General features: G+C 40.2%; 1 protein-coding gene across 1 annotated transcript in view; it reads right to left on the bottom strand.

Moving 5' to 3' along the window:
• The window catches only part of pcdh11 (protocadherin 11), a 112,529-nt gene that overhangs the window by 50,694 nt on the left and 34,452 nt on the right, over nucleotides 1–27,383 (bottom strand). Inside the window, exons 3-4 of the mRNA XM_029512779.1 lie at nucleotides 15,046–15,105; nucleotides 7,653–7,655 (exon numbers count right to left, since the gene is read on the bottom strand). Of these exons, the coding sequence (XP_029368639.1) occupies nucleotides 7,653–7,655; nucleotides 15,046–15,105 (63 nt within the window). The remainder of the gene's footprint in view (nucleotides 1–7,652; nucleotides 7,656–15,045; nucleotides 15,106–27,383) is intronic.

The raw sequence follows: 27,383 nt of genomic DNA, 5'->3' as shown, positions 1-27,383 counted from the left end.
TCAAATCAACATCCCTTATACTTCTGGCAAACGCAGCACGTCTTAGACAGAGTGATAAAACTGTTGCAAACAAAACACCTCCTCATCAAAAGGGTCTAATAAAGTCTTCAATATACTTAAGTGTAGCCTTAGATAAATAGAATCCCCATTTCCCTCTGCATTGGTGTTCAGTTGTCCAAAGTGTATTGATGTACTTATTGACATATAATAAAGGGAAACCCGCTCAGCAAAGCACAAAGTGCAACGTAAATCCTGCACAGTTGTTGAGCGCGCGCAGGGAGCAGCATTCCTCCAACGCAGTTACCAGACAGCTGTAACGTCATAATGTGTTCGAACCAATTTTGATTTACAACTGGACAACATTTTGCCTTCCTCATCAGCATTTTATTATTAAGTGGCCTCTGTATGTGTATTTCCCCAGGAAAACCCCACCACCCACCCACCCAACTTGCTTTCTCCTCGTGTAGTATTGATCCTCGAAGTGTACTGGCCCCTCCTGATTTCATTAGAACAGCTGCTGTTAATTACTCCACACTCTAACCTTTTGCTGTTTCATTTGGACCAACAAATTGGATGAATAAAAAAAAAAGTCTGGGGGGTGTGTGGGTGTGGGTGTGTGTGCGTGCGTGTGGGAGGGGGGTGAGAAGAGAGAAAACCTCCCTTGCTGCTGTAGTGGTGGACCCGCTCCCTCTCTGCTGTACTTGTGTCACAATCCCAAGCGGCGTAATAATTAAAAAAGTTCATCTATGTTCTCTTTGCTCATCAAATTATGCAAAGAAGCCACACCAGTAATTGTTGCCGAGATTCTTTTACGAAAACCATACAAGCTAGATCTAGCGTGGTTGTCTGGGGAGTTGGAGAATTATGCCTTTCTCCACCTCTTTCTGTATCTGTAAGAAGTTTCCTCGGCTTCAAGCAGGCTGATCATTGAAACGCTTTCTATTCATTTATCCACATTTGTTTACGAGGATCATGCGAATTTCTTCACTTCGAAATTTTGTTAACGGCGGATCAAAACGCAGCAGCTGTCTTGACTGACATGCCAATTTGCCCTCTTATTGAAAGCATCAAAGTATGGTATGACACACAGTGGCAAAGTTATAATTAGACTTTATTTAATACCTTATGTCACGAGATTACATGCACAGTGCATGGCATCTAAAATATATTTAAATCACAGGGGATGTAATTGATTAACCATATGAGACTAGAAACCAGATGATGAGGATGAAGCTGTAAATCCATGTTAAATCAATATAGCCACTTCCTACGCATGGAGGGATTATTGACAGAAATTACTACCATCTGTAATTACTGATGCTCAACACGTCAGATTATTTCTGCCGTGGTGCATCAGTGTGTCAAAAACACAACTGCTTTAAGTAATCACCTGCTTTAAAATGGGACAATGTTTCAATGTGGGTAAATTATCGACCGAACGGATGACATTTATAGGATCTTGTGGATCCTTAATATGAGAGATGCCCTTTCCTCAAGGTTGAGTATATTCCAGTTGAAAAGATTTCACATGATGCAGAAGGAGCCATTCAGAGTACTCCCTTTGGCTGAGATAATAACTTCATCATAATTAGCTTGTGGTGCTCAGGAGTGTTGAATTGTCAGTTGCAGTGGGATCTGGGCTGATTTATTGCTTGATTTAATTACGTATCAAAATTCAATTAGACATGCTTTCAACCAAATTCAAAGTGGATTTTGTCAAGCTGTCCCTTGAAATCAGATGCGTTTTGAAGGACATCCTTCATAATGCTGTGACATCTAACTTAATAATTATCGCTCATCAAAAAAAAAAATCATCCACATGCTAAAAGATGAAAGTGGGAAAAAAAAAACAATAAATGTGCCAGTTTTAGAGTGGAAAAGTTGTTTTTTTTTTCTCGTTTTACTGTATATATTTTTTCCTTCACATTTCTCTGTTTCACTGACATCAAACAGCATCGAAAAACAGTGAAACAGACCTTGATTCAGTGGTGGTGCAAAGAAGGTTGCAGGTGAAGCTACACGACAAAATGCTCTTTGAGGTTGACTACGACTGAGGAAGTGTCTGACTTTCTTTACCCACATCACTCACTGCCTGTTCAACACATTTTGCTCGAGACTACACTGGGGAAAAAGGGACAGGGCGGGGGGGCTGTTTTGAATGAGTGTCACACCAGCCTCCAAGAGCTGCATTACTCTTTACTACTATGCAAATTCAGGACGTCATGGTGTCTGTGCTAAGAAGTCAAGGAAGGGAGGGATATTTCAGCCAAAAGCTCTCTGACTAAAGTGTATCCCTTTCTAGTACTGTAAATACTCTCATTGACAATTTTATTAGGTACACCTTGGTAATGCTATGTGGGCCCCTATTCGACACACAGATCTTTATTTTTTTATTTTTTATTTTTTAAGCATTGATTCAACAAAGTGCCAGAAATGTCCCACTGGGATTCTGATCTATACTCACTCGAGAGCTTATTTTTCAGTTTTTTGAATGCTGCGAACACCCTTACTTCCCCCTCATGCCAGAAGTGTTGCATTAGGCTCTGATCTGGGACTGCACAAAACTTTTTCAAGGAAAGTCACTTCCCAGAATCATTGTGAGACATTGACAGATTATATTTCGAGGAAAAAAAGTAAAATGAGACGATGCACTGTCAATATAAACGGTAGCATTTGGTCAGCAGCAGAGTTTGCAAAAAAAAACCAACCAAACAAACAAACAAACAAAAAAAAACAAACAAACAAACAAACATGATGTATCTTGCTGAGTTGGAATTTTAAGTAGGTCTATCCATTGCATCTTAGAAATAAACTAAGCACCTTTCCTTACCACTAGCATGCAGTTACACTTTTAACCTAAATATGATAAATATTTTAACATGCTGGCTTTTTTCTTTCTCTGTGCACAGCAACACTGCATTTACTACTACAATATTTGTCAACTGAAGACTTGCCTTTTTTTTTCCGGCAACTGTGGTTTGCTGAAACAATAAACATCACCTCATAGTTGTGGCTTATTGCTAGCAGATCTAAACACATTTAGCAGAAATTGGCCTTATACTGCAATGTTTATTATATTTTACAGACTCTAACAGATACTAGTCAGCTTCTTTTCTACCAGCATTTCAAATTCCCCTGTCGGTCTGTGTTTTCTGTGCAATATCAAACACCAGCAGCAGTCCGAAACCCGCTGGAGAGAGTGAATGCATGAGAGAGAATATTCCACTTTTATATTTTTCCAGCATGTTGGCATTACAGAAATAAAAGTTTTTTCTTAGATTCACTGCATCAATTAGGATATCCTGTTTGCTTTACCTTGACTTGGTTCTCTATTACGTCCAAGTGTTTGGCATATAAAAAGCATATAGGTCATCCTCACACCTCTGATATAACCAGTAAGAGTGCGTTCTAAAATAGCCTTTCTATGACACGAGGCATTCGAGATGTAAAGACAGGGTTGAAAGTTTATAGAACAGTCACAGTGTGTTTTGCTTTGGGCACATGCAACTTTTGTTAAACTTTGGTAAAGTTTGGTCTGGGTCAAAAGAAGAACTTCCTTAAAGTCGGAGGACGTTTGTTGTGATGGTTACAGAGCAAAACTGCGGATAAAGAAATGACAATAAAAGCATTTTGGTTTGATCTGGGAACACCACAGAATAAAACACCCCATGTGTCAAAATCCATGTTTTGTCAAGCCCACAATCCAGCCCGACATCCTACCATGGGCTCTCTACGCCGTCTATGTCTGTATTGTAATAAGCTGCTTGCACAGATGATCTAGGAGCTCTTTTTGTGATGACGACGATGATGTAAGTAATGCATAACAATATCCAGACCTTTTAATCTGACAGTCTCTGAAAGATGAATGCGATTTTAGGAACACATTTCCTGTTTATTCTGGACATAGCATAGAAATGATGTCATGGTTCAAGTGTTTGTTGTCTGACTGTGCTCATGTGCAGCCTCAAGAAATAAAGATTAGATATTGCTGCTGGCTCAAAGATAACCAAAAAGGATGTACAGGAGGATTCAGAAGCAACACATTCACTTGGCTGTGTAACATCAAAATAATTCCATAATGTTTCAATTGCAAGTTGAGGATAAACCTCAGCTTCACCTAGACGGTTCCTGCCCTGTGGGAGAAGAGAGCGGGATTGTGCTGTTAATTATAACCATTTCTTGCACCACTGGTTAACAAAACCCAACAACAACCAAACAACCAAACAAACAAACAAACAAAAAAAATAATAAAAACAAAACCATCTGTTAAGAGGAGTGCATGGCTGAAAGAATCCAACACCCTCTGATGTTGGCACCAGTTGCGATGGGTGAATCATGTGCATGTCGCAACAGAAACAAGGATTTGAAGACAAGGAGAGATTTCTCCTCTAAAATTTCCATTTGAATGGTTATATATATTTATGAGGCTTCTACAATACGGGGATTTTAAGTTTTATCCAGTGGCTCGTAGAGTACGATGATTTTCACTCCACATCCTCATCACAGCAAACTGATCAGGATGAATCAAAAAATTTGGCTGGAAGGAAATTGGCCACACTGTAGACGCGGGAGACTGATGCTAAGAGCACAAAAGTTCAGCTGGACAGTGAGAAAACCTCTCAACTCAGTCCGCCTGCATAATGAGTCACAAAGGGTTGACTCACCGTCTGAAGGAGGGAGATACATTAACACGAAGGTGTATGTAATAAAGTGGCCACTAAGTGCACTGTGAAAGAGGAAACACGGCAGAAAGGAAAATGGAAATCCCCTTAATGTGTCAAAACTTTAGCTTATCAAGATTTCCTGGTAATGTGAATTGTTCATCCGTTTGATCTTTTGCCCATTGAAATGCCTGACAGCTTCCTTCATTGAGACTGGCAGAGGCATTGTCCATAGATTGTGATGCACGATGACATGCTTTATCACCGGCTGCTGTTTGAAACCGAGAGCCCGAATCATTGTCATTCACTGACAAACACAAAGAACAGTGATGATACTGATTAATGATTCTCAGTCTCCTGAAAGCTGAGGAGCTGCCTCTGACTTGAATTCAAACGCAAAACTGACCCATCCAAATGGTGAGTTGTGATATAATTCAGCTGATTTCATCTCAACTTCAAAGTGCATTCACTGTCACAATTAACATTTCACCATCAGCACCTGGACTTTACAATGAAGGTTGTGAAACATTAACACCACAAACAATCTGTTTTTGTTTTTTTTTTTCCATTTCAATGTGACATGGAGAGTAAGAGGCGGTAATACTGCTATTATTACATTACAAATCGCATTAATGCTTCAAGTATTAACAATCTAGTGAAGTGCAGAAGGGTTTCCCTTCAAAAGGACTGCATTTGTCACTACTCCATTTCTGTGTAATCCAATCACTGTGCAGAAATCAATTTATATCAGGAGATCAAATTTATCATTGAAATAACTGGAATATGTGAACAAGCATTTGCTGTCAGCGGTAAGTGACGTTGTAGATCACAAATTTAATTCAAATAATAAATAGATCAATTTTTAAAAAGACGGATAAAAGCCCAGTTAGATTATTAAATCATCTTATGTATGTTATACGTTTTTTTCCCTCTTTACAGAGATCTTGATAGACGTGACAGAAATGTGCCGTGGAGTTTTTGGATCGAGCATTTTTGCAGTGGCAAAATTAGCAACACAGCGCTCTCTTTTTGGTGCTATGCATGTTTTGAGTGAAAGTTGAATGACAAATCAAGTCAAATGATGATGGATTGATCTTTTCCCTTTTAACATGAAGTGTTCCTCCTTTTATACACCACAAAATAAAAATAATGATTTGCTTCTTACTTTCAGCAATAGTGAATGGACATGGGACACAAAAACTAGTTTGACCACTGCTGCTACCGATAAAATATTAACTGTCAACATACTCAATATTCTGAGAGAGACACTACTTCTCCCACTGTCTCCAGTGAGACCAAAGCCAACTTCATGAATATATTCTCAGGTAATCCATATGAATGGGGAAGTCAAGCAAGACTCACTTTCTTGGGTTGCAGAAAATCTTTCTCTACATAAACTCTCATCTACATATTGCAGGCTGTCTTTGGGAGGTACGTGGTGTTTCTTAACATGGTAACAAGCAGGTAAAATAGTGAAATGAAATACTGGGTCAGGGCATCATTTTCCTAACATGTTCACAAATGGTAACTCGTACGTATGGAATACTTTTTCTTTCTTTTTCTTTCTTTTTTTTTTAATATCGTCTTCTGCTTGCATCACGTTGCTGTCAACTCTGGAGAAGGAATGTAGACGGTCCTGCTCACAGAACCAGTTGCACCGTCTTGGTAAAACATTGATAAAGCACAGGGACCAGGCTCACAGCGATATCCCTACATATCTTCCTCAAGTATGTTGATGTTGTGTGCTTTTTTTTTCTTTTTTTTCCTGGCAGCGCAGTCAGTTAAAAGTGTGCCATTGATGTGATTCAAAAGCCACAGAGTACACAGATCTGTCTCTCCTCCACCAGCCTGCCTGACCCAATTGGGGTCCATCACCGTCACCAAAACAAACTTCTCCTCACTTCCAGGGTAAATTTTGCCTTTCTCCTCCACCGCTGAGCACTAGTCATAATAATATCTTTGTAGAGGGAAAAATGTGTGCTCCAGGAGGCCAGTCCCATGTGTTTCTTTTTTCCAAACCTCTCGCTGTTTCTCTGGCCACAGCCAAATACATTAACATATGTTCTCACAGTGCACAGTGCTACTCTGCATTGGTAAATGCCTTATTACAGCAGGACCTGTGCTCTTCCTCTGAATATCCATAAGTAGAAACACGCAGCCATATCTGCCCACTCCTAACAGTAGGGATGTGTTTCCCATGACAGGGGGGCTTCTTAACATTTCGTCAGAGTCCCTCTCTTTGAAATTGATATTCCTCCCACTTGCAGTAACGGCGAGTGGTAATAATGACAAATAAAGGCAATATTGTCAGTGCATGGTACACATTGAGTGTAATAAGGTCATCCGCTGGTTAGGATCCCCCCCGCAACCAAACATATTTATGCCTGTTTAGCATGCAGAGGCAAATTCTTTGAGTATGACTTACATCTCCAAAGACGAATAGAGTGTGAAATATGCAGAGGGTGAGAAAAATATCCTGAGCAATGCCACATGTTCTTACCTTAGAGAGTTCCCAAACTTGTAATCATTTTCAAAAAACAATTTCCTCCAGCAAATACATTTTTTAATTTTTGTTTTTGTTATGCATTTCGCTGTGAAGTACTGCATTGTATTTCAGAGATCTTGCAATATTTGGGTCCCAAACTGTCCTTTACAACCTGGGCAAAACTGGGAGATGACACTTATTATTGTCTAAACAGTCTTAAGACGCTGATGCACAAACTGGTGCACTGAATAAAGCAAAACTAATGAGGCACATTGAGACGCCTCACGTAGCATTGCAGGATATTCTTGACAAGATGTCGCATGTGTGTTGTTAACAACTTCTCTCCGTAAAACAAGGATGCAAGAACATTTGAGAAAACTGCATTTAAATGGGAATTAAAAATGCAGCTTGATTAGGCTCTATAGTGAAAGTCTTTCTTGTATAATAAGTATAAATTGTGAAGCTGGAGGAGAACTTAACCATCCTACGCTTTGTGCAAATCCCACTTGCTGATGTTAAGGGCTGGTACCCATGTCATCCCACAGAACTGCACTGATTTATAATGGTTGGGAGGAAAAATAAGAGGCCAGGATACATCACTGAGAGATGAAGGCATTGAATAATACTTTGCTCATGAATAAAATCATTAAAAGAAGCTCTTTTATAACTTAGCCCATAACAATGAATCCTGAACATTTTATGATTAATGCTTTATCTATAAATTAAAGGTTTTGGATTTCAAAGGTTTTATGTTTATATATTTATTTACGTTTTCAGTTATTTATTATTTCTTTCCTGCTTTGACAGGCCAGATCACCTGAGGACACAAGTTCTGTTTGTTTTAACTTCTATTTCTTAGACAATCTCTTTTGGGCCGCACCATTGTGCAAACTAATGAAGTCTCAAAGGCTTTCTTTAAGTCATTAAACATGGAAATCTAACTACACAGTTTTCTTCTAATGGCAAACAATTACATGACAACAACTTTGCCAGGAAAATTTATGTCAGCGGAAAAAAAAACAAACAGATGCATTGTTTATGTTTCAGCTGGGGGAATATCCTGTCAGTCAGAGTTTTAGAAATGCTTGACTGGTCATTTGTAAAGTTCTATATATATATACATATAAAAGGAAAAAAAAATAATACTGATATTACAGTGGGTCAGGTGCAATGGTGATTGTGAACTGTTCAGATTTTTTTAAAACATTTTGGTTAATTGATAAAGTTGTGTTTGTACATGTACTGACCAGCCGTAGCATTTGTGAAGCACGTATTAGGATGAAAGGCGCATTTTAAATTATGTTGTAACTTCGAACCCCAAACATCGTGGTGCTGCTTTGATTTTTTGCCTTTTGGCCATGAGCTATGAAAAGGCCAAAGCCTTTGCGTCACATTTAACAGGCCGTCACTCTTTTGACAGAAATCATTTGTCAGCATCATTCATTTGATTTAGCAAGAGTTAAAGCACCGGAAACAGAAACCATTTCTCAAACACCAGCTTTGCAAATCACGTGACATATCTAAACACACAAAATCATCATAAAAGAAGAAAAAACAAACAAACTCTAAACTCAAGTACAGTTGAACTAGGGATGAGCGAGTACACCACTATCCGTATCTGTTCAACCATCTACATTATCTGTATCGGTGTTTGGACTCGTACAGGGTGGGACTTAAACCAGAGGTGGGCGTGGTTTGCACGGAAGTTGTATTTTTAAGCCTGAAATTGATATGGGTTGATCAGAAGTTGCTATATTTATTGTAAGCCTCAATATATTATATTTACAGCTTAATTTGCATTACACCAAGGTAAGAAATTGAGCCGACTGGAAAGAAAAACCTGACCCGGTGAAGAAACAGCGAGAATGAGAAACGCGACACGGTGGAATAATTTCTCCATGAAAATGAAGGCAAGCAGATGGGACAATGAGACCGACCCACATATGTGAGCTTTTCATTGTACGGTTTTTTCTCCGGTACAGCTAGCCTGCTAAAATAATCACCTGACATGCTGAAATAATGTTTTAAGCTAACTACTGCACAGTGTTTTTAAAAATGTGCCGCCGATTGCTTTCCCCTCTGGTGGGCGTGGCTTTCGGTGTATTGTGCTCTGTCTCTAACACAGGACGGCCTGAGGAGGCTTTTCCTCCAGCCCGAGCATGGACATTGACTCATATTTCTTGTATGGTACTCATACCCGTCAGAATTGATACATCCATACTGGATACTCATTTCAGCCGAGTATCCGGCTCAACCTTAGTTTGAACTAACAACATCACATACAGTTTAACCAGTGTAACCAATCTGGTTGTGGGTAAAAAGGTTTCGTTCATGCTAACTGCTAATCAATAACGATAAGCAGAAGAGTCTCACAGTATATTTTAACAGAAGCAGCAGCACCCCATGAAAAAACAAAACATGTCAAACTGGCCCCGACACATTGACATGAAAGAACTGAGTGGTAAGTTAGTGTGGGCTGTGTTCCGCTCTACAATTCCTCACGACTTAAATTACAAAGTCTGGATGTCATGAATGTATTAGAGTACTTAGAGATGGAAGAGTTATTCAATAAGCAGAACAGAAGTGGAAACTACAAATCTTTTTTTTTTTCCTTTCACTTAGATGAAATAGTTTGGAATTTTATGCTAAAACCTCCAACTATGTGCACAGACTTTACGTCTCATAGTCCTCCCACTTCTCAGCAGTACATCAGCAGCAGCAAATTGGTTTTCTCCCAAGCCTGTTTAATGAATGAACCAATCATGCATTAATAGCACAATCTATGAGAGAATAGTTCATGTTTGGAAACTTTCCCCGACTGAAAAACAGTCGCAAATCTGCTCAGGATTCTATATTGATATTGAGAAAAATGGAAGCGGAGTTATTGAGACATTTCTGCTGGTTTATGGTATAAATTCCAGCACGTGCAACACCTTTACTGATGAATCTTTACTGAGCAAGCTTTAACCTCTCTTTGGAGAATTAGTTTTAAACAGAAATTTTTTTATATATATATGTATATTTAGTAAATTGTGTAGCCAAAAAGCGTCTTTTTCCTCATGGTACACAGTTGTTGACAATATAATTTTAATTTCCCTTCATTTATCTTACATGTGTCACTTTGCAATCATCATTTGCACTCAGATTTTCTGTTAATGTGTCCCTTGCTTGATATGATAATGATTTTATTATAATGAGTGTCTGTTTATTCAGATCTTTGCAGTAGCATTTCATTAATTATTGTGTGAATAATTTAATTCACAAACTGTGACTATGTTTACCTCTTCATCGTGTCTTACTCTAAGAACTGCAGTTGCATCAACTCTTAAAACGCTCCCCTGGTGCTGCGACACAAGGTCATGGGTGTTTGCTTTGAGGTTTTGATCTTTTATGAGCTTCACCACTCATTCCTAAGTACTTATATTTTATTGCAACTGCTCACATGTGATAATGTTTTAAAAGTACACCTTGAGTACACTTACTATAGCTTTAGCTCAATCCATTTAATTATCTCACATATGAGTGGTGAAAGTCAAATTCTGCCTGCCTTAAAAATAGCCCAAATCATTATGGCAGACTCTGGGACTTGGTATTATCCACTGGTCAGGCTAAGATGCTTATACATTAGCAATCTAGGGGACCAGGCAGCTGAACTGCAGTCCTGGAGCACAAAATGACTTCCCTTTAATAGGTCGGGGAGCGTCAGGAGAGCCCACCCTGAGCACAGATTTCCATGTGGATATGGCCTATGGCACAGGGATACCTGCCCCCAGCCATCTGCACTGATTTAACAAATGATTCTATATCAAAGGCCTGTGCACTGATTTGGGTGGTAATTGATTGGAAGTGAGGCCTTCAAATCCCTGATTGGTTTAGCTGGATGTTGGGGGTAGGTGGGAAGTGAGAGGGAAGGACAGCCAGCAGAGAGAGAGGGAGAGAGAGAGAAAGTAGATTGCAAAGATGCAGAGAATATACACAACTCAAAGTGCCACATTTGCACTTTGAGAGAATTCATTCAATATGAAATTTCTACACACCACTCAGTGTTTCTGCTTCTGTTTCCAATGCAGCTGTCAGTATATCCAATTTGTTAGTGTGTCCATGAAGACTCGATTTCGCCATTCAAAAAGAGGAATTTGGTTAGAAATGGAATATTATTGATTTGTTCCACATGGAGGTGTGGTCTGATGCAGACATATGAGCACGGCGAGGTATTTGAAAGGGGGCATGGATTATACATTCCTTCATCAATTTCCCCTGAATTCTTCATGCCATTAACCTTTTTTGTGGAAATGGTGTGACAAGGGAGATAAAATAAAACATGGATGCCCATTGTTGGTGATTCCCAGGAGGATTACCTCAACCTCATAAACCATTCTGGAGAGATGCCTACATGAGAATGCACATTAATATGAATGAATGCTGTGATAAATGAGTACTATATCTAAGAAATGTCATATCTTTAATGTTTTATGTCACGCATAAATCTGTTGGTTTGACAAAAGTGTTCTAAAGCAGATAGACTTGCACCTCAATTTGATTAAAGACAGCAGATTTTTTTGTCTATCACTGAATGTGAATCCGACACTGTTTATTTACACAGCATTCCGCGTGTGTCCTGAAAAGTGTTTATATTTAAAGAGCAGAGGTATTGCCAGCCATGCTGTGTTCAAGTCCTCCAGCCACTCACGTATATAATATGGCATGCTGGCGTTCTGTGAAGTCCTGCTGATGCCTTGGTGACAGCGATGCTATGTATGCATAGGCCTGCTGCCTTTATTACACGGCAGGATGGCTGCACCGCATACCTTTTGCCATTTGACACAGACATGTGGTGCTTGCTAGTGACAGATGCTGCACAGTACTGGTCCCAGAGGTCAAAAATGACCTTTTGGATTGTCTTTTTTTCAGTCACAAAGCATTATTTGTTTGACAATGGCCACAAATGCAACCTTGGGCACACTGATGGAGCCTTAGGTTGTGGCTGCTTGTCTTCTGAGATCACATTTACCTCAAATAAATTGTGTGTGTGTACGTGGGTGTTTTTGTGCTTGTATGTTCAAGGGCGTGCATGCGGATGTACATGTTCAAGGAGATGCCTCACCAACCACCCATTGTCTGCTTGATGCCTTTAACTCAGCTTAATTGCTGCATGACTAGCCTCTTGTTTGGATGCCAGAGGCATCTTCTTTTATTATACAGAATGAATCATCATTAAGATGTGATTATTCAGTGGCCTTTCCTTGACTTAAAAAATGTTGCTGCGCACAGTATCTTTTAACCATTATATCTGTAGCAATCAGCGTGTATACATTTGTATTCCGGTCGAAACTTTGTGGGAGAAAAATCCACTTCGAGAATCGAGGCGCCTGTCTAGCATTTTCATCACTCAACTTTTACATTGTTAGGTGACATTTCGCTGGAGAGGTTCTCGTTTCATGTAGAAAATAAAGTTGTGAAATGGCATCCTGCAGTTTCATGGTTTTAGTTTACCATAGCAATTTCAAACCTAGCAGGAACAGGGTGCAGTGCAGCCCCCATACTGTCAGAGGTGCTTGATCCCCACCCCCATCTCCTGCCTTCTCCATCTGTCACCTAACTGGATTTCACTGTTCAAGCAGACACATGCATGTACTTTTGCATGCATGCATGTGCATTCTTACACACACACACACACACAAAATAGTATTAGCCACAGCACCATCAGATATTTCCAGATCAGCTCATGACCAACTATTTAAAATTATCGTATTTTTTCATATCAGAAATTTGCTATCCACCTGTGTAACAAATGTGATTCTACAGTTTATATACAGATACATGCACACATGTATCCCTGTTTATGTTTTATTCTTATCCTCTTGTGCTATAATGAATACTGTTATTCATGCTGTATATGCAGAAGAAAACCTAGTGAAAAACCGACACAATTTTCTACATCCCGAAGCCTTTTGTCAGAAATATGATCTTACCTTCACCTCTTACCCTGACTGCCGTACTGTAATGATGCTCTGAGGTGAGCGCACTCATCAATTATTCACAGAATGCGAGATTTTCGCTCTTTATCTTCTCCCCAGCAAGAGGAGACCATTTAAGAAAAAAATAGATGAGAAAATAAAGGAAAAGAGAGAAAAGCTGCTTGGCGGAAGAATAAGAGAGTTCACCGTGGACAGACAATGCTCTCGATGTGAGTTATAATTGTAGTTTAACAATGTGTGGACCTCGGGGATTTTTCCAGTATGCAATATATGGCCTTTAGACTAGGATCGCTATGAAAACCACAGGCCCGCAGGAATGACCTGCGGAGCCCACCCACTCGGACAGCCGTTAATCATCTTCCCTCAGATCCTGGCACTGCAGAATTTGGCCAATGTGTCAAGAAGCAATTATATATACTTAGTGCTTGGGCACCCAATCGCCTCCCTCCCCTCTTTTTCCTCGCTCTCACACTCTTAATATAATCACAGAGCAGTCAGTTTAAAAGCCCTCTGTTCATTTCACTATCTGTCTGGGGGATGCACACAATGCAGATGAAGACAAGTGTAAAAAGACAGAGGATATTCTATTCTGAGAGCCATAATCAGAATATTCTTTTCATACAAATCATATCCAGTCATTTACTCATTTTACCAGCCTCCTGAGCTGACTGACATACCAAATTATCCCAGCTGGCCCATTGCATTCGCTGCACATACAGGGTTGGTGCGGATCATGGAGACTAATGTGAGCTGACTAGAGGGAGATTATGTTCCGCTGCTAACAGCTAAAACATGAATAACACTATCTGCAAACCCATGGTGTTTCCTTATTACATCAGACCCCATCAGCTGAGTAAAAATGGAAAGAGAACAAATCAGAGAGGAGCAGAATGAGACCATAATGTGGCGGCTAGAAATTACAGATGCAATGATAGATATAATCTGTATACTTAGAGGGAGGGAGGTGTTACTATATTAAAATATCTGCAGCATCCCACCTCGCCCTTGTCTGTTAGAGTCTGTAAATTCTCCTCAAGGACCTTGAGAGTGTAAAAAGTTCAGTGAAGGACATGCAGTGTTATCTCACATTGACAAACTTCCAAACAAAAGTCGATTGCCTACCCAGTGATTTCCCAGTGATAGACATGGGTGGAGGGGTATCATATTTTATTATTATTTACTGTTCTACCATGTCTGCAGCTTTCAATGCCACCAAAGTCATAGTGGACAGCTAGCGGTGCATTAGCGATGTAGAGCGGTGTGAGGATTTGAACGGTTGATGACAGCCTGTCAGACAGCTTGCCTCCATTGGGCTCCTTTTTTTTGTTTTTTTGTTTTTTACCAAGGTTCACTCTTGCAATAAGCCACTCTCCACCATACTGGCTATTCATCCAGAAAAGGACATGGGCAATTTTGACACGTTTGGTGCTAAGTGAACTGAAATTGTGTGAATTTCACTACATAGCACATTATCACGTTTGCAAGAGGCATGCACAGGATCAGGAGCTGAAGGGGGGGAAAGTTACTTAAGTCAGCGTGCTCTTATGACTTGAGACCATCACAGTGAAGTGATGACTTTCGCGGATCACATACAGCCTAATTAGCATTGAATAAATCTGCCCTACTCACCTCATATCAAATGAAAGTTGAAACATAATGAGATGCAGACAGAAAGGAACATTAATAAATCAGTAAATTAATCTGCAGAATATCTGGAAAAGAGTTCTTTCAGAGGCAGACGATGAAGGGAGCAGGAGATATGCTCAGAGATGAGAGATGCTTTTTTGGGGCTAACTAACAAATTTGGGGTATAAATAGACAGGCAAACAAAACCTAATAAGATCATTAAAAGCTTAAAATATCTGCAATTATTTCCCATAATGTTGTTTGTCCCCCTGCATGAGAGCCAGCTGGAGCTTACCTTATGAGGACAAATGGGGGGCGGCGAGTTAAAAGACTTCTCCGGCGTCTGGCTCGGATTCTACAAGAAAAACACATTATCACGGACATGTTTTCAGTGGCGGGCATCTCCCAGCAAATCTTCAGTGACAGAAGTTGCAGCTTATTTTCTGGTCCTTGCCATTAGCATTTTTTGCAATATAGTTTAGAGGGGTTAAGCGACTCACAATCTATGAGCACGTCTTTGCCACCCACTAATCCAAGTCTGTGGCTTTTGTCGACAGTCACATTTTAAATCTTCATCTTGACAATATTATCTTATCCCACATCATGTGAGTGGGCACAGTGATACGTTGTTTTGTTTACCACCAGTTCCTTCTTTCTATCCCACTGCAAAGATTATAAATCCTTCTTTGTCAGAAAATTTCACCGAACATATGTTCAGACTTTTACGTGCACGCCCGGATGCATTTTTTTGAGGTTAAATGATTATCACAATGGTAATACACCAATACATCACTCAGACACAAGAAAACACCATTAAAAAGCAGACACAAGGTAAGTCAACAAGCCAACAACAGATGGTCCCGCTGCTTGTGATTATGCAAAGATCCAAAGTATTTGCATACTCACAATGCCACCGTACAAAAAAAAAGAAAACAAGAAGCCATCTTGAGTTGACCCCAATGAGAAATGAAAAGAGCAATGGGTGAATCAAACCCAGCAGGGAGCTGGATAGGCTCTGCAAAAATCTTTAGGAATCTACCAAGGGCCTGCCTCATGGGAGGGTCCTGTTGATTTCCAAGCAGGTGCTTTCAGTTATGTCCTCATATCCAATTATGTGCCTGTGGTATGTCTGATGCTCCCTGACACTATTAATGGCTGCCTTATGGTATCACCAGGACAGATGAGACACTCACCTCTCCAGACTCTTAACATCTATATTTCATTGCAACACAGAAGGACACCTTACTGGCCACAGCAACCAAGGGGGAAAAAAACCCAACTAAAAAACAGTAAGGCTTTCACTGCAGCATAAACACCATGTCATGAAATATAAATGAATAAATGGGCTTTTCTGGGACGATGAAATTAGTAGATGAACTTTTCCCTACAGATTGAGATTGCCATTGGAGCATGAGGTCTTAATTGATGTGTCAAATAAACATGAGTTGTGTTCTCTGGAGATAAGAAGAACATAGGTATCAATCTTTCTTTTTTTTTTTTTTTTTATATCCCTGTCATTTTCCATCATATATCACCATCTGGGTAATTATAACATGAACTGTTGCTTTTGATTTGGTCTGAGTCAACTGGACTCGAAAATGGACTGAAAGTGCAAAGGAAAAGGTCACTGCCGTGTTTGTGATCAGTGAATCAAATCAGATGCCACATAATTGTTTTAAAAACATATGCTTTCTTAGGATATTTATTTTAAGTTTTTTTTTATTGCAGGTAAAAAAGCAAAGTGTATTCTATAATAAACAACTGCTGTAATTTGAAAAACATTGGGGAAGAAGCAATATTCGCAAATGCAAATGTAATATGTCAGCTAAAAGTTGCTTGGATTCAGTGCTGAAGCTCAAATAATTAAAAGGGCCTGTTCAAGCTTGATACCAGCCATCGCTAATCTAAATCACTTTTCCTTTCTTGGACGCACACAAAAAACACAAACAAGATCAACCCTGGTTATAATCACTGTTGTTTTAGCTATCTATTTATTTATTTCTATTTGCACTTGCTTTTTCTTTCTCACTCCAATCTAATTTTCTTCTTAGAGCAGAAAACATCGCATTTCATTTACGTCACATTCCTTTTGTCACACGGCCCCGGTGTAAGTCGTACATGTAAAAGGTAATTATTAATCATCAATTTTTCATCAGCGCTGAAGAAAGAATGTGGCTTCATGAGCAATAACTCATATCATGCTTTTTACAGGAGACACAAATGTGGCGATGTGTTGTGTAAGCAAGAGAGAAATCATAAACAGGAAAACATGAAAGGAAAATGATTTTTTTCTGTGATTCTTTTTAACTCACCTTTGTTCTGGGACATTTTGCATCTGATAGGGAAACACTATTGACAGGACTTGCAGCAGAGGGCCTTAGATTACATTATATATTGATGGTTTTATCTTTTCTGCGTACTGAGGGCTGGTTATTGTAATGTGATGAGGCCCAGAAAGCCCAATGGTATGATATAGAACTAAATGTATTTTCTGAAGAAACGAAAAAATAACTGAAACATGATGTTTCTTTGTCTGTTTTCTTGGAGACATGCTGATTTAGCAACGATCATGTCTGCTGCGTATCAGGTTTGCATTTCTTCAGTGTAATTCTCCTCCTGACTTGAGAAGCATTCAAGCCCAAACACTTTGCAAGCCTTAATTGCAGGTCTTACATAGGTGAGGCAGCTCAAGACAAAGAAATATTAGCCAAAGCCTCTCTCTCTCTCCCTCCCTCCCTCCCACTCTGCGCCAGATGTAGCATATAGCAGTCTGGTCACATTCAACAAGCCAACTTCCCCAACAAGCCCCATGAAACGAACAAGAGCACTATTCAGTGCTGAGTGGACAGGGACTTGTGGCACATTTGTGTTTGTAGTCCCATCAGCTCAGCCTGCATTCTCACTGCACATAAGGAGGCTTTATGCTGCCCCCACCCCTCAAAACTGCCATGCTGCATTTTGTAAAATGCATTTCAAGCAGCTAGTTACTCCTTTTCCAGTCGTGTTCACTAGCCTGACATGCCCCCCCCAATAAAATATAGTTCTCTCAGTAGGATTAAAGGAGCAATGTAGTTCAAGGATTATCAAATGCCTTTGATCATGTGACTGCCATGTTTTTGATCTGCAGCACCAAATATATTCTCTTTTTCTTTCTATCTGCCCCCCCCCCCCCCCCCCCCCCCCCCCCCCCCCCATGGATTTCCCCCTTGCTTGATGGTTCTCTGCAGTGTGAGAAGATCTTGACAGGCATTGCAAGAAGACAGTGTAACAAGGGTAAAACACATTTTGTGATCATGTGATGAGGGTGATCAGGTTTGCGCTGCTTGTAAAGAGGTACTCCACACAATTAAGTGCTATGAGCAATAAAGCCACCTTGTATTGGCTGGAAAGTTAGTCAGTTTCATTACCATGCTGCCATATAAGAATACAATTAATATTTTATCCCACAATTGTTTTCATTCAGTCTGGTATACTTTTCCTCAGTGCAAACCTTTTGAGGCAATGACACAGATGTTTGGAGTATAAAGAGAGCGCCCATAGATTATTTGCCTTTGAAACAGGAAGTCAGGTTTCAGATCCCTCAACCCCCTACCGCAACCCCAACTGCACCCTGCTGCTGTTCATTAGCAATTTCTGAGCCTTGGGCTATTCTGCAGTGTTTCAATCTCCACATTATTATTGTTTAGTGGATGACTTGGACATGCAGTCAAAGGGACACGCAATATGTGCAACACTTGTATCGAAAAGCAATGCCTTCTCTATGATGCCCAGACTAAAACCCTGTAATTGTGTGCCAGGGGAACGGTGGCTCAAATTTAGTCAATATATTTCAAAAAAATTTTCTTTATCCTCATTGTGCGATCATCCCCTATTATTGTCATTGCCAAGACAAAAACACAACATATCAAAACAATTATTTCAATGTGGCTTCAACCAACAATTTCAATGTGAATGGCACTCGAACCTCGCATCGTTATGAGGCGTGGTTTCAGGCAAGAAAAGCCCATCAAAAAAGGATTGAATATCATGTTAATGGGTAGAAACCTACAAGGCTTCCACACTGTTTACCTGCCACGTTATCAGATAGAACGCGTCAGTCAAGCTGGGGAACACAGAAACAATATACAGACAAGCTGACAAGACATGAGCACTCTGCATTCCATCTAACCCCCATTTTGGCATGTTTATCTAGACTTCCATGTGAGCTTTAGTACAGCGCTGTGCATATGCATACAGACTGATGAAGGTTCAGAAACTGGTGCCTGAAGGAAGTTGCACATATAGCACAAGCTCTTTGAAACAGTGCCAGGGTGGGCTTCATTTGCAAAGCAATTTGACAACAAAAGTAAAATACTCTACAACTTCAAACCCAAATTCCAAAGATGCCAACCGGTATGGCTCCGCAGTTTGCTGAGAGAGGGAATTTGAGAGGGTTACATCCAATGTCTTGTGAGTGTGTGTGTGTGTGTGTGTGTGTGTGTGTGTGTGTGTGTGTGTGTGTGTGTGTGTGTGTGTGTGCCCCTGACATGGCTTATTTGCAGAGCTAGCGTTGCAGCAGTGCAATGTCATGATTGCTTTGGCAAGGAAAGGGGGCCTAATTTACATGAGAGGGAGTCCTACAGGCACACAGGAGCTTGCCTTTGACCAAGGTGCCAACAGCCTGCAGAAAAACATTGTAATTACAACTTACAAAGCTGCTGTGTTTACAACAAACTCACTCTTAATACAGCAGGACCACATACTAGTAAATCTGTCAGTTTTCCGAATGAGCGTGTTAGAAAAAAGTGGCAATGGTTTATATAATTTAGGGTCATAATATTCTACACTTAAATAATGTCACTGCTTTTGAAGTGATGTTATTCATTATTCATTCATTCATTCATCTTCAACTGCTTATCCGCTTCCGGATCGCAGGGATGCTGGAGCCAATCCCAGCTCACAATGGACAGGTCACCGGTCCATCACAAGGCCAACACACAAAGACACAAACAACCCCTCACAATCACACTCAGACCTGTGTACAGTTTAGAGTCACCAATCAGCCCAAATATGATGTCTTTGGATGGTGGGAGGAAACCGGAGTACCCAGAGGAAACCCATGCAGGCAGGGGGAGAACATGCAAACTCGGCCGAGCCCACAACCTTCTTGCAGCGTTAACCAGTGTGCTGCTGTGCTGCCCGTTATTCAGTATTTCATGTTTAAATATGTTTTATGAAAAAAATAGGAGGATGGAATGGGAATTCATATCTAACTCTAAGTAATCAGATAACCTAATTCAATGGAAATTTGCTGGGGGTTTTTGTGCGTGATTCTGAACAGTTTTTGGTGGTATGGATTGTGTTGACGACTGCATTATGACTGTGGATTAACTCAAACAGGATTTCATATGATGGGGGTTTATGATAATCTAAAATATGCAGAGGAAGTTTAATATTGTTTTTGTTGCATATTCAACTACTGTGACATTAAGATTTTTTGCTTTCGGTAAACTGATACCTACAGAATAGGGAGACGAGAACAACAATTCACAGATATAGCCTATACTGTTTAAATTTGAGAAATAGAGCTGCTGAGAACCACAATACATGCACAGCATATTTATTTGCTCAACAAAGGTTTATCCATCAGTGCCAGGTGATATCTTGAAAAAAAAAAGAAAAAAGAAAGTATTTCTGTTTTTCTTTAGTTTCAAGCTTTTCTCTCTCCAACACAATGCTGTCATCTATAACATCAGGCCATGTACTATGGCTCATGACCTTCAGGGCAAAGGGTGACACTTGACTTATTTTTGGTTTTCATTAATGTTTGACCTCTGACAAAGTTGGTGCACCTTGTGTGAACTGAAGTTCAAAGTCTACCTCCGTACTTAACAGCAGCCATGAGTTCCAGTACGTTCCATTTAAATAGACTTTCTCCCAAATTGTAAACAAATAGATTTCTTATCTGGCTGTAACCAAAGGTGGTGATTTGGCTTGTCGAGAATGCAAATTGAGTTAATACATTCTGAATCAATGATTCATCAGTGAGAATCCTGGTATTAGTTTAGTATTAGAAAGCAACATGAATATTTCTGTAATTGCCTTAAATTAGTTATGTAAATGTGCTGATTTACGAGGACTCCTTGGATTAAGTTGGATATAATTTCATGTGTGATTAGAGTGAATATCACAACACTGTTGGTGTCAAAAAACATCAGCTAGTAGGCAAACATGGCAAAATCATTAACACTTAGACAGTTTGAGAGGAGGGGCAGTTTGATCCAAATGAAGCCATGAGACGGGCGACTGTGTTGAAAAGCTCTCTAATCCAGTAATATTTTGGGTGACTTTCTAAGATAAATACGTTGGCATTGTCTTGATGAGAGAGCCTTGCCTCATTTAAGTGTCTTTGGGATTCGGATCAATCCACATGACGGGAGTCAGACTTGTACACTTGACCATATAATGTGGCGTGCTTGTCACAAACCGGAATGCATTTCTCTCTTCAAAGTATATTTCTTGGCCTGTTCTCGTCACTCACTCCCTCTAACCAATTTGTCATTCTAAGCCTGGCTCCGTTGCTGCCAGCGCCTGGGATGATAGCAGTGGGCCTCTCTGATCCAGGCAGTGGCTAGGGAGCAGGCCAAGTGTTACGCGAGCCACCCTGGGACACCAAGCAGGCGCTTCTGCCGGCTGATGCACGGCGCCATGGCCGAGAGGAACTGGCTTTGCAGATGCTTTCAATTCGACACAGAATGGAGCTCATCTACTTTGTGAGGACATTTGCTTTGTATTTGTGCACTTCATTTGTGCACGTGTGTTTTGTGTGCAACTGTGCATGAGCTCGAACATGCGTGCATTAGAAAGATTAAGAGAGGTCTGTGTGTGTGTTTTTGTGTATTTGAGTCTTTGTGTTTTGTGCATGACTGAATATATCAGCCTGTGCGTGCACGGGACTGTGTAAAGCAGATTTTTTTAAAGAGCAACAGACAGAGACAATTATCCTGAGATGAGGCTAAGGTTTTGTTTTTTTTTTTTTTGGGGGGGGGGTTGTCCTTTTTGGTTCACAATTATAGCATTTGCTAAGTTCTGATGACTCACTGTACTATTTTTCTGCTGATGTCTTGTAGAAGTCAGTCTAGTCACCAACTCTCTTAAAGATGCAGACGTTCCACTCAAGAGAAAGAGGGAACACAACACTGTCATCGTCACTTCATTATTCCTGTTTTAAACAACCATTATGCCCTCATTCCATTGCTTGGATGCCACTTAACTGCTTAGCTTATCAGCAACCGTCAACCAATTTACTACTGCTGTTCTCTCTTGCTCTCTCTCTACTCTGGGTGAGCAGAGCACTAAGTGTATTCAGAATTACATTAGCTCCATATTATTACTGAGTACTTCTCACGGTCAGGCAAAACTTTACTTTGATAAATAAAAATAAATACCATCTGATGAAGTTAAATTGCCCGTTGCATGTGTCACGCATTAACAAATCCACTCCACGACTTGACATTTCTCTGGCTTTTTGATGAAAGGAGTCTGGGATGATAAATATCACAGTAGCCACGGTCTAGGTGATGCTAAATGGGACATCTGAGGAACAAGAGAGGGCATCGCTGTTTCGAAGTAAATCTGGAAAATGTATGCAAATCATCTTCTGTTTGTCAAATTACAGAGAGGATGCTCTGTCTATCCTCCTCTCAGCAGAGGTGCTCCACGCTGACCTTTCAGACCTTCTTGTCTGTATATTGCAGCCTTATGCAACCATATTTAGAATCAAACTATGTATCTGTCTTTAACACGCGGACCACCATTCTGCACCCAACATACAAACCTCTGAAAACAGACTCCTTCATTTGTCAGACAATCAAGATTTGAAGTATCTTGCTGAATTCCAAGCAATTTCGTTTAACATCGATAGCTGCCTCACAAAGCAACGCCAGCCTTTTATCTGTCTGAGCGTGATTCTGGATTTGATTGGGGATGAATTTTAGAAGGCGCCAATCAGTTTCCCTTGTATGAGCACAGTTAACACGTATGTTGCTGCTCTTTGAGCACTGATGGCACAGACATGGGCAATTAAGGCCAGAGCCCAATCACACCAGCTGTGTGCCATTCTCCCCATGGCAACGTTTGTACCAGCCATGTGTTCCACACTACAAGCAGACAGAGAGGGACATCGACCAAACTCCCAGTCTGGGGAGTTACGGCCACACATGGACCAGGATGTGTAGGCAGATTGGGGTTTTAGCTATACAAACATTTTTCACATAGAGAGCTGCTATGCAAGCAGAAATAATCTCATTGGTTGCATTAAACCTCAGTGGAGAATAACTCTGGCCAAGCAGCAGTGGGCCAACTTGAAATGCAGGGGGTAAGACAGGGGGTAACTAATATCATGAATCCCAATGCACATCCTGAGTTAAAAAAAAAAAAAGAAAAAAGAAGAAGCAATTATGGCATGTGAAGTCAAATGACTCCCTTTAGAGAGAATGTCTTAGAATGAATGCTTTGCATTTATTTATCGCACTCTTATTTTTCATGCTTTTTTTTTCTTTCACCAGAAATGCTTTGATGATAATCTGATAAAGTTTCATTAACCTGGCTCAAATGACATCATCGCATTTCATCAAACAAATCAAATAAAGTAATGCAAATTGTATCAGAGATAATCAAATGCTGAAACTGGGTAAAACGTGACAAATTATATTTCACCATTTTGAGTAAGCACAGTAAGTTTTTTTTTTACTTGGAGCTTAAGTTTTTTTCTTTTAAATAAAAAGGGAAATTTTGACATCAGGAACATGCTGCTGACAACAATATGTCTTTCTTTGAAGCATACCTGGGGTTGGGAAATGATGTAAGAGAAGTAAACTCAAAGTGAAGAAGTTGTATTAGGCTTGTAAAAATCAATGGCTGCAGTCATTTGGAATGAAATACTGTCTTTCAGACATGGTCAATAACTTGTGTTAAACAGGGATCAGTCTGTCACTGGTAGCTCTTCAGGCTGCCAATCCCCACTTTTTTTCTGACACAATATCTGGGTTGTATGATCAAAAAAAGACTTGCTGATCTAGTTTTTCATCTGTTTCCACCTCAGGTGGAAATTGATGAAACATGCAGATATTGCAGTGCTACAAATGTACAGAAGATTGGTTTTGTGTACACCTCCTCATGCTGGATATCAGGCCTCACTAAAAACTACAGGCTCAACACAAACTATTTTTCTATTTTCAAGCTAAAACCATCAGCAGGCTATCAAATGGAGGTACATACAGAGCCATCTAAACACCTATTAGAGCTATTGACGGCAGAGGCAGAAGTTATGACCATGGAATGGGAAGGATATTTGTGTCTCTCACTCAGCATTACCAGCATCTTTGGAAAAAAGCTTTATAGATTTGGACAGAAGCGAAGGAAGGCTTTATCAGCACCAACACAGAGAAACACATTAAGGGATCAGAACCCCAAAGGTCAATTGTGGCTGTGGGCAGTGCTTTGTTATGGTGTCCTCTCTGTTTATATTGCACCAAAGCCAAGTGACATGTGTGAAAACAAGTAATGATACCAATTTTAGGACAGAAACTCATTGTTGTTTTTCATCCCCAGTTGACAGCATGTTAATATTTATTCATATTTCTCTTTTTGTGGGAAACACATCCTGTGCCCTTTAATGTGTTCATAAGAGCAGGATAACAGGCAGGGAGCAACATGCAATAATAAAGGGTGGTGGCAGAAACAAAATGTCAGAAAGGTTCTTGACAGCCTACGCGCATCTTCCTGAATTCATTTACCTGTTCTATATGATAGATGATCTCATATGTGACACAAGTATAGAAAAACTGAGCCAAAATGCAGTTATGAATTTAAATTTCTTCCTTACAAAACTGTAACCGGAGCTGGAGCTGAGCTCTGCTGCCACACATCATTCTGACACTCAGGGTTTTCAATCCTCAATCATATGACATGCTGTCATTAAAACAGCACATTAGCCGTGTTTGGAGCATGTAGACGTTTCCTTTTCAATATTCAGTCTCTTTTTCTTTTTTTTTTATATATTTTCAGGATCTGTACAATAGACTTTGTGACACCGTGTTGTGATTTACTTGTATTTTACAGGACAACACTCACTGGTTGAGACAAATCCTTAATCCCTCACAAGATAATAATAATAATAATGTAATCCTTATTCCCAGATGGAGCCATTTTCTGAAAAGGCAGTTTTTGGCCCCACTGAGGTTTTATTCAAGAAGAAGAGCAATGGGAAGTTATTTAAAATACATGGCAGCAATTAAAATAAGACACACTGCCCAATCCTAACCACCATGCTAATCCTCTCTGACACAGATGTAGCTATTGTAAGACAGTGCAAAAAGTTTCTCATTTTACTGTATTTATTGTGTAGCAGTATAAATGTCACACTGCTCCACTATTCCCAAGTGTATTTCTTCTTCTTCTTCAAAAAAAAGATAAATAAATAAATAAATAAAAATCTAAATATATTCTTTTTTAGATGCTAATAGGTGCAACTGGTGATCTGACTATCTGCCATTGAAGAAGCGTGATTTAAGCTTTAAAATACCAAGTTTCAACATTTTGGAGAAAGCAGGCAAGAGGGAAAAAGATAATCATAAAAATAAAATGGCTCCACCAGCTGCTGCAGTACTAGTGTAGAATAAATGTAGTACAGATGAAAGATGATGAGTGCCTTTTTACCCGTGGACTTCACAAGCGTTTAAGAACACACAGTTGCGCAGGCGTTGGCTCAAAGAAAGCCATCCACACATGCAAAAAACAGGCAAACATGCGACTGAAGACATACTGTTTAATGTTTTGCCTTTCGAATGCAAAAGACAACCAATTTGGGAAACAGATGGAATCATTTCTAACCATGAAAATTGTTCATGACTACAATTAATGATGGTGAATAATCCTAATGAATGCCACACCATGTTCATGATTTCCATCTTGCTATCTGCTCAAATGCTCATGGAAAATGTTAATTGTAATGCTAATCGTTCCAACAGTGATAAATATAGATGAGAAAAAGCTTATGTATAAGGAATGTCAAATATCTGTATGCTTTTCTTTCAGATTTTGTATACTTGAATTTTTGGTTTTTTGTTTCTTTTTGTCTTTCATTCTCTCTCTTTATCTAACCATTTTTTTCTCCTTTTGAAAGGCAGTCTTTCTAAATCCAATACAGTTTCTCTCAGCATGAGGCAGCTTCAAAGCCCTGCTCCGTGGTCAGGCCCACCGATCCTCTCATCCACCTCCTGGTTGTTTAAGAGAGCACAAGCACAGCAGTGCAGTTTCTTAAACACACAGATCCACCCCAGCACCAACAGCGGGACCACTGTTTGGCAAAAGAGCCTCTCTCTCTCTCTCCTACTATTTCTCCTCACCTTGGACTCTGACATGCTCCCCTTTCTCATTACACACACTCCTCCATAGACCTCATTATACCCAGATACTCCTCTCTCTCTATCTCTCTCCTTTTTCATCGCAAGCTCTCTCTTTCTCCCCTATAACTGTGCAAGTCCCTCATTGTACAATTTATCTTTCCTTTCCTCTCCTACATTCACTCTATCTGTCAGTTACCTCAGCCTTGCTATCCTTCTACCATCATTTACCTTTTTCCATCCCTGGCTACTTCATCTGTGCTCACTCTTTGCCTGGCACTCCATCGTGGTGTCCTGTACCTCCCCTCTCTCTATCTTTGCTGCAACTCAATCCCTATCACTCCCTCTGCCTTTCAGCTCACTCTCAATGTAAAGTGATTGATGCCAACCTCAGTCTCCGGGCCATTTCTCCTACCACATACGTGCAGACATCCCGCTGATCCCAAAGGGAATGCCGTTACCATAAAAAAAAGGGGATATCAAGTGGATGATGGCGATGGATGGTCTGGCGAGCAAAACATGCCAACCCCATGACCGAGGGGTGGCGGGCTTGGTGGACCCCTCGGTGGGGAGCACGAATTGATACACTGGAGTGCTCATTATGTCTCTGTGGGGACTGTCCTGCGGGGCATTTACTGTTTGGCTGTGGAGCTCATTACGGGGAGCAGCCGCGGAGCTCGACATACCCATAGGCGGCAGGGCTCGTTGCACAGATTTTTAAAAAAAAGGGGGGGGGGGCTGCCCAGATTACCCTTAATCAGAGGCACCTGTAGACAGCCAGCGCCTCCCTTCTCATTGCCTTCCGCTAAGCCCCCACCTCCCCCTACATGCACACAGTCTTCCTTGCTGCTGTAATTATTGCAATTGCTTCATTTGACTTTCGTTCCTGAACACGGAGTAGCACAGCTTGCCTTCTAATGAGACACCCAAGCTATGATCCGGAGGTGTTATTTATTTATTTAATTATTTATTCAACACAGCATGTATAATGTCAATTATTTAAATTAGTGTGATTTAAGCATAGCGTGTTCGCCAAAGCTCCCTCCACTGTGCGTTTTTTTTTTTTTCCCCCCGAATTCAACTCATATCACGCTCCTCATAGTGGTGGATGGAGAGTTAATTAAGTTTTACCGTGACATGCGCACCAAACTGCCGGGATATGATTCACATCAACCATTATTAAAACAGGAGGTGGTGCATATTTAAATTAAATGAAAATTCACCTCTGAAATGTCTTAAAATGGAAAGA

Source organism: Echeneis naucrates, chromosome 10, assembly GCF_900963305.1.
Source record: "Echeneis naucrates chromosome 10, fEcheNa1.1, whole genome shotgun sequence".
Taxonomy (NCBI): Eukaryota; Metazoa; Chordata; class Actinopteri; order Carangiformes; family Echeneidae; genus Echeneis; species Echeneis naucrates.
This window is presented reverse-complemented; position numbering and strand designations above follow the sequence as displayed.